At 16.1% G+C, this 8,778-nt stretch overlaps 4 protein-coding genes across 4 annotated transcripts in view; 3 read left to right on the top strand and 1 right to left on the bottom strand.

Annotated features, from left to right (window-relative positions):
- Positions 1–271, top strand: part of PGAL8A_00487800 (conserved Plasmodium protein, unknown function) — a gene marked incomplete at both ends in the record, with an annotated part of 2,306 nt that extends 2,035 nt beyond the window's left edge. The window contains one exon of the mRNA XM_028673672.1: positions 196–271. Within this exon, the coding sequence (XP_028530101.1) occupies positions 196–271 (76 nt within the window). The remainder of the gene's footprint in view (positions 1–195) is intronic.
- Positions 272–1,350: 1,079 nt separating this feature from the next.
- On the top strand, positions 1,351–4,584 carry PGAL8A_00487700 (conserved Plasmodium protein, unknown function; the record flags this gene model as incomplete). The annotated part of the gene is made up of 3 exons (XM_028673671.1): positions 1,351–1,384; positions 1,759–1,837; positions 1,932–4,584. 3 exons carry the CDS (start codon positions 1,351–1,353, stop codon positions 4,582–4,584), a joined length of 2,766 nt encoding a protein of 921 aa, XP_028530100.1.
- Positions 4,585–5,137: 553 nt separating this feature from the next.
- On the bottom strand, positions 5,138–6,091 carry PGAL8A_00487600 (nucleolar preribosomal assembly protein, putative; the record flags this gene model as incomplete). The annotated part of the gene is made up of 1 exon (XM_028673670.1): positions 5,138–6,091. One exon carries the CDS (start codon positions 6,089–6,091, stop codon positions 5,138–5,140), a length of 954 nt encoding a protein of 317 aa, XP_028530099.1.
- A 565-nt stretch (positions 6,092–6,656) lies between these two features.
- On the top strand, positions 6,657–7,694 carry PGAL8A_00487500 (nucleolar preribosomal assembly protein, putative; the record flags this gene model as incomplete). Its single annotated transcript, XM_028673669.1, has 1 exon — positions 6,657–7,694. One exon carries the CDS (start codon positions 6,657–6,659, stop codon positions 7,692–7,694), a length of 1,038 nt encoding a protein of 345 aa, XP_028530098.1.
- Between the last annotated feature and the right edge of the window lie 1,084 nt (positions 7,695–8,778).

The raw sequence follows: 8,778 nt of genomic DNA, 5'->3' as shown, positions 1-8,778 counted from the left end.
TTAAAAAAAAAAAAAAAAAAAAAAAAAAAATAAAAAAAAAAAAAAAAAAAAAAAAAAAAAAAAAAGACAATTGTTTATATGCTTTATATAATCTTTTTTTTTTTTTTTTTTTTTTTTTTTAACATATAAATTGTATGTATTTATATATATTTATTTTTTTAAAATTAAATTATTTTTTGTAAATAATTTTCTTAGTTTAATTGGGGCCAAACCTGTTATGCCTACTGGTGATAAAGAACTATTAGAAAAATTAAAACAAAGAAGAATATAAATATACATTTATTTATTTTATGGATTATTATCTTTTTTTTTTTTTTTTTCTTTATTTTTTTAAATTTATTTTAATAATATATTTAATATTATAATTCTTCTATATTAATACAAATATAAACTTGGTACAAATTATAGAATAAAAGTTAATTATATTTCGTAATATATTTTCATATACAGTTTTTGTTTTAAAAATACTTCTTCAAATTATACAAAGCACAAATTAATAATAATTTAATAAAATTTTCCAACTTTTCTTTTTTTTTTAACAATTATACTATATTTATTAAGAGCTTTCAAAAGTTATTCAAATGCAATTGTTGAATAATTTTAAATTTTAAAAAATATTAGTTATATATCTTTGATAACATAAATATTTATTCAATTGTTTCATTTTATTTTTAATCAATTCTATATCATTTTACTTCAAACATTTTTAAATTTAATAAAAATATATCTGTTATACTTTTAATATTTTTATGTTTTTACTTTCTTTTCCTTTTATTTAATTTTATATGTGTAAAGCAATGTTTTATTTTTATTTTTACGAATACACTCATTTAATAAAAATTTAATGATTATCAATAAAATTAAAACAAATATATTTTTTTGTCTTTTGAATTAATATCTATAAAATTTTTAAAAAAATATTTATGGTATATATTTTTTTCATATATGAAATAATTTTACTTCAATATTTTTATCTTTATAAATTAAAAGATTTGAATCATTTAATGCATTTAAAAAAATAAAAATAATTTTGAATATTTTTTTTTGAAATAATCAACAAAAAACATAGCGTGCTGATTGTTATAAAAATTAAAAAATATAAAAATGTAGATAGAAAAATTTATTAGAAGTTTATTTTTATTTTTTTATTTTTTATTTGTTGCAATATTTAATATAAATTAAAATATATATATAAAATAGAATTGAATCGTAGAAAATATTTAATTTTTTTTTTTTAGGAAAAAGTTATATTTAATAAAAAATGTTAATCTCCCTTATAATATATTCGATGAATCATTTATTTTTTTTTTTATATTAAAATTATTGTTATATCAGAGAATTATTATTTAAATGGTAGATAACGAAGATATAAATATGTTTTTTGGTGAGATTTTTTTATATAATTAACATTTTTAAAAAAAAACCTTCCACATATTTATTTTTTCTCATCATTTTACCATAAATGATATATTTATAAGATATAAAATGAAATATCAATATATATCAATATATATATATATGTATATATACATATATATTAGTATGTATAAACAGTTATTCATATGCTTCTTTGCTTAGCTTTACTTATATTTACTTACGTTTTTCATTTTTAGTATTACGTACCTATAATTATATATATTCATAGATAACAAAGACATTTTTTTTTTCTTCATGAAGAAAAAAATGCTATTTTTTCAAATAAGTTAATTATATTATTATATATTTACATATCATTTTTTTTTTTTTTTTTTTTTTTAGTATCAAATTTGCCCTTAGAAGTTACAGAAAATGAATTAAAAGATTTTTTTTCTCCAAAAGCGGAACTTATCTATTGCAAGTAAAAAAAAAAAAAAAAAAATTTAATAACTTTATTGATTATTAGAATTTTTAACTTTCATTGTAATTCTGTTATAATTTTTTCCTATTTATAGATTGAAGAAAAATGAATTTGGTATAAAAAGTAGTCATGGTTATTTAGGTTTTAAAGATGATAAAAAAGATATATTGTCTTTTGTGGAAAACAATAAGTTTAAAAATCAAAAAATATCAATTGAGTTATTAGAAGATGAAAATGATACTGAAGATGAAAGTGACAATTATAAATATGAAAATAAATATTATAATGAAGAATGTCAAAATTTAAATTTATACACAAATACACCTATAAATAAAAATAATGAAGTATATAAAGATATGCACAAACATAATAATATAAAATTAAATAAAAATATTGAAATAATAAATGAAAAAGGAGAAATAACAAAACATGGCTTTTTAATTATAAAAAATATGAATATGTATGATATAGTACTTTTAATTAAAAAAATTCAAGAATTAGTTCGTATATCTCCACAAACAGCCATTAAAATGCTAAATGAAAATAAAACAATTTATTATTCATTAGTTCATGCTCTTTTTCTTTTAGGAATATTAAATATTGAAATAAATCCATTAAATAATGAAGAAATTGAAAAAAGCAATTTTTATAAAATTAAAAATCGTTTTCAGTATTTATATATAGACCAAATGGAGGACGAAGAAGAAGAAGAAAAAAAAAATAATCATAAAAAAATGAAAGAAATGATAAAAGAAGAAATAGATAATATTTCTTCTTATGACAATAAAGAAAAAAAAAAAAAAAGAAACTATGAATTAAATGAAAATGATGATAAAGATATTTATTTAAGTGAGAAGAAAAGAAAAATTAGTGATGAACAAAATGAATCAGTAAATACGAATTATAATTTTTCTTTATATAAGAAAAAATATGATACATATAGCAACATACAAAATATGAAATTGAATAATAGTAAAAATAATGAAAAATCGGTTAATATCATAAATAGCAGAAATAATGCAAGGAATAACTATCTTAATATTAAAAACACCAATTATTATGGCAAAAATTTATTTTCATATAATAATTTAAATAAGAGTTCTAAGCAAGATGATTATAAACAAAATCTTAAGATGAGTGAAAATAATGTAAATGAAAATAACTCTGATACAACAACCAAAAAAAAGTATATAAATAAAAGTTATTACGCTACTACTAATGCTAATAGTAACAATAATAATATAACATTAACTACAGATAAAAGTAAAGGAAACTCATTTATGAATAAAATAAGTAAAAGCAAAGGCACAAATCACAAAAATATGAAAACTGTGTCCTTTTTTAGCAATTCATACAATAATAAATCTATTAAAAATTCTTTTAAGAATTCAAATAGAATCATTGATAACACAAATGAAAAAAATGTTAAGATTCCTTATAATTTTAAAAATAAAGATTTTATGCAAAGCAAATTTAAAAATAGAAATCTTAATTATAACAATGAAGAAAATTTTATAAACGAAAACAATACATATATAAATAATTATAATAAAAATTCTGATTATGAGTTTAACAATAATGATGTTAATGTAAGTGATAGCATAAAAAATTCTGATAATATTAATATTTCTAAAATAAATGAAAATGATAAATATAACAATTATTATAATTTTAACAATAGTGATAATTCATATAGTTCAAAATTTAATGAAAGTGAGAAAAATAATAATTATTATAACAATTTTAACAATTTAGATAATGAAAATATATCTAAAATAAATGAAAATGATAAAAATAATTTTTATAAAAATGAGAATGAAAAAGTAAATAAAAGTATAAAAAATGCTAAATTAGGTGATAGACAAAATAATTGTGATAATAACAGTAGTAATTTAAGTGATTGCAGTAGTAACATAAGAAGAAAAAAAAAAAACTATATAAGTGATAACAATAACGTTAATTTAAAAAAATATAAGTACCCTTTATATAATAAAGGAGAAACTAACAAAATAAGTAATGAAACTAATATGGATAATACAAATAAAGTAAGTGAGGAAATTCATATGAATAGTTCAAATAGTTTAAAAAATGAAAATAAGAATGATTATATAAATTGTTCTTTGGAGGTAAGTAAAAGAAATAAATTTAATAAGCCATCTCAAAATTTACATTTAAATGATAAAAATATGAATAATAATGATTCCAACAATTTGAAGAATAATGATGGTAATAATATTATGGATGATTATAATGACAGTAATTATAATAGTGATAATAATTTAAATAATGATGATAATAAAAATTTAAATAATACTAATGATAAAAATTTAGAATATGGTAAAAAGTTAATGCAGAAAATAAAAACATCAAATAACCCACGAAGATCTATAAAATTAATAGATAGAAAAAAAAATGAAGAACTAAATGAAGAAAAAATCATTAAAGTAAAAAATATAAATATTAACAATGTAAAAAGTGATTCTTTAAATATAAAATCTAAGAAGGAAGATAATATAAATGTACATTTAAAAATGCTTTTAAATAAACTAAAGATATCTTTAAATAATATTCCAAATGCAGATGAAGATTTACTAAATGAAATAATTAATCAAAAATCTATTCTTCAAAACATATTAGTAAGTAAGTACACTGATATGTTAAATTGGCCAAATGAACAAATTTTGCGAGTTTTATCTATAAGGAAATCTTTAAAAAATAAGGGGTATCATATTAATGAAATAATATAAACTATTTTTTTTCTTCCCATTTTTATTTGTGTTGATACAAATAATTCAAATATATAAATTTTTTAGGAATACTTTTTAAAGTACTATTTTTAATCAGCTTTATTTTATTCTTTTGTTTTTTTAATTTACTTTTTTTTTTTTTTTTTTTATTTTTTTAAAAAACTGATTGTTATTTTATGTTATTTTATTTTATTTTATTTTTTTTTTTTTTTGTTAATATATCAAATTTTGTGATTTAAACCTTTTTTTTAAAAGTAGCAAATAAAATTAGAAAAAATTTAAAAACATAAGATGCAAACAATTTATTATTTTTTTATTATTTCTTAATTAGTGTGTATGAAAAAAAAAAAAAAAAAAGTTAAATAGAAATATTATAAACATATAAAAATAACACAATAGCATTTAAGGAATAAATAAAAATAATTTTTTTATTTTTTTTAAATTAAAAATTAATTTCATATAAATTTGAGTATTATTATGTGGTATATTTAATTATAGTTTATATATGTAACTCTATAAGATAATTTTCTCAATTTTTAAGATATTAATTTTATTACTTTTTATTATAATTACCTTTTTTAAGTACTTTAGTATGTTTTGTATGTAATTTACTAAAATTTTGTTTTTGAATATAAACTTTCTTAATATTATTTCCAAACTCATCAACTTTTATTTTATCTGATTTTCTTTTCTTTGGTATTTGTGGTTTTTTTAATGCTTCTTGAAATATATTAAAATCTGGTATTTTACAATTTTCTAAGATAAATTCAAATTGAGGTCCTATCTCATTTAAAGTATATTTTTCTTTTAAATCAAAAAATTCTTTTTTCAATAAATATTGACGAAATGATAAAATATATTTATTTTCGTTATTATTTTTATTACTGTTATTAATATTTTTTTTAGACTCATAAGCAGTTATTACTATAAGCCTTTGTATACTATTTTTTGAAAAACTTTCTATGTTTTTATGCTTAAAAAAATCAAACAAAACATTTTTCAAATATTTTGTAGTTTCATTTTTTTCAAAATAGGATCCTTGAATTAGAACAATTGGTTTTGTGTCATACAAAATTTCTTTTGATAATGGAAAAATGTGAATAGGAATAAATGATAGAAGTGAAAAAATATAATAATCAAGAATTTTATTATTATATAATCTGCCTAAAAGAAATCTTGATGGTTTTTTTTTGGTTGAAAATATTAAAAAAAAAAAGGAACAATTATTATGAACACACAATTCTACTAATTTATCTATCTTATCTAAAACATTTGATAAATTTTGATGTAATTTTGGCATATAACAAGTTAATGGTTTATGTAAGGAATATATATCTTGCATGAAATTTTTTAACAACTCTGTTCTTTTATTACCACTTATAAATAAACAATATTTTGAATCTTCATTCAACTCACCTTCTCTTTTTTTTAAAATTACATTTCCTTTTCTTGTTTTAGCTTTTGCTTGTATTTCATCAATAATTTCTTCTTTATTTTCATTCTCCATCTCAAAAAAACAACTATATATTTAATATATTATATCTTAAAACAACTAAAATAAAAAAAATTATATATGTTTAAAAATGTATTAAAAATTAAGTTAATAAAATGTAAAACAATTAAAATTAAAATAATAAATCAATTTAAAATATAAAATATTAATGTAACATCCTTTTTAAAAATTTTATAAAATTTTTATGCTTATATATATGTAATATTATAAAATCATATTTTCATATAAAATTCAAAAAAAAAATCATTCAAATATTTAAAAATATTTTAGCATCTATATTAAAAAAAAAAAAAAAAAAATTTATTCTACAATCATTTAAAAAAAAATAATTATGTTATTATAATGGAAGAATAAAATTGATATAGTTTTAAAACAAAAAAAAAAAAAAGAATAAATTTTTATTTTAAACAAAATTTTTACAACTGAAAATTTTTTTTTATTATTTTTTTCTAAAACATATTTATTTAATTAAAGTTATTCACAGATCCATGTTCTCAAAAAAAAGTTTATTTTTTACATATATTTCTTTTTAAATTTTTTTTTTTTTTTTTTCTATTAAATGAGAGATATGAAATTTCCTTTAAATGTAGAATCATACAAAAAGAAAAATAATAAAAAAGTAGAAAACTTTAACAATAATGAAACTTCAAATGATATAGAAATAAAAAGAAAGAATATGAAAAAAGAGAAAAACAATAATTACATTGCTAGAAAAAATTTTGTAAAGAAAATTATAAAAAAAGATGTAAAGTCTGTATTAAGTACTTTAAATTTAACAGAGAAGAAAAAAATTAAAAAAAAAAAAAATAAAAAGCATAATTCAAATATGGGATTTAATTTAAAAAATGAGTATATAAAAAATAAAATTGAAAATAAACCAAACGGAGATATAAAGGATGACGAAATATACAAAGAAAGTGATGATAAGTTAGGAGATTTTAATCAAAATAAAGTCCTTTTAGTCAAAAAACTACAAGAAATAGAATTAAAATCAAATAATCCTAATGAATGGCTAGAAAAATTAGATATTACTAGTTCAGAACATTTTTATATGAAAAACATTAATTTATTTGGTAATTGTGAAAAAAGAGAAGAGGAATTTTTGCAAATAGCTCATAAAAATCTCATTGAAGCATTAAAAAAATTACAAGACTTAAACATTTCATTCAATAGGCCATATGATTTTTTAGCAGATATGATAAAAAGCGATATACATATGGAAAAGGTAAGACAAAAAATATTGAAAGATCACGAAAAATCGGAAATAAGAGAAAAAAACAAATTAAAAAGAATAAATAAAAAGTTTAATAAGAAATGTGGATCACTTAAAGTAAAAAACCAAAAAGAGGCTATACAAAAAAAAAAGAATTTAGAAAAAATTGATGAACTAAAGAAAAACAATAATTTAGAAAGTTTAAATGTACAAGAATTTTTTTTAAAGCATTCAAAGTCAAGTAATGATAAAAGTATCAACAAAAATGATAAAAATAGAAAAGTTGATAAAAAATGGACTAAACGTAATTTTACAAAAAAGAAAAATGAAAAAAAATTTGCAAAAAAATTTAAAAAGAAAAATAATTTTAAGAAAAAAAATTAAAAACAAAGAAAAATAATTTTAAGAAAAAAAATTAAAAACAAAGAAAAATTATTTTATGCATAAATAAATGTCTTAAAAAATAGCACAACTTTTTTCCCAATAAAAAATTAAATGAAATTATTTCATTTAACCTGAGTTACCTAATATAGAATGATTTTGAATTAAAAATTAACAAAATACAAGTTAAAAGTATAAAGTTATATTTCATACATTTGACTAAAAAAAAAAAAAAAATAAGAAAAAATGAAATTTATTCTTAAAAAATTTCATTAGTATTATTGAAAAAAAATAAATTGCATACTTAAAAAAAAAAAAACATTTTTTAACTATAAGTAAAATTAAAGCTTGAAAAATATCTCTAAATCATTTTTTTGTTTTTTTTTTTTTTTTTTTTTTTTTACTTCTTTATTCATTTTAATTTTTAAAACATGTTTAAAACATTTTATCTTAAAATATATTCTTATTTATAATTAATATAATTTTATTCTTTGTCTATTTTTACAACTTTATTTTTTATTATTAAAAATAATATATATATATATATTAATTCCATTTCCATATATCTAAATATTGTAAATATTAAAAAAAAAGTTTACCAAACCAAAAAAATAATATAAATATATTACGATTAATGTATGCTTTTTTTTAATTACATATTTTATTTTTTTTCTTTAAATTTAAATAATATTTTGTTTCTGTTTTTTTCAAGAAATCACAAGATTAAATAATTTAAAAAGGATAACAATATATATTTAGTATTATAAATTATATATATATATTTTTCATCTAATTAATGTTGAAAAAATAGATAAGAAAAAAAAAAAAAAAAAAAAGTATAAAAAGTAATTAGTAAAATTAATTATCAATTAGAATATAAATAAGAATTACTAAATAAATATAAGAAAAAATATTATAATAAATTTATGTTACATATTTAAAATTTATTTTATTAAAATCAAATTACATAGACTAAAAATAAAATATATACATGTTTTAGTAAAATTCATAAGAATAATGAATAATTATAATAAAACAATAATGTGTGGAACATGACAAAAAAAAAAAAAAAAAAAAAAAAAAAAAG

This window comes from Plasmodium gallinaceum (genome assembly GCF_900005855.1).
Source record: "Plasmodium gallinaceum strain 8A genome assembly, contig: PGAL8A_v1_141, whole genome shotgun sequence".
NCBI classification, from domain to species: Eukaryota; Apicomplexa; class Aconoidasida; order Haemosporida; family Plasmodiidae; genus Plasmodium; species Plasmodium gallinaceum.
This window is presented reverse-complemented; position numbering and strand designations above follow the sequence as displayed.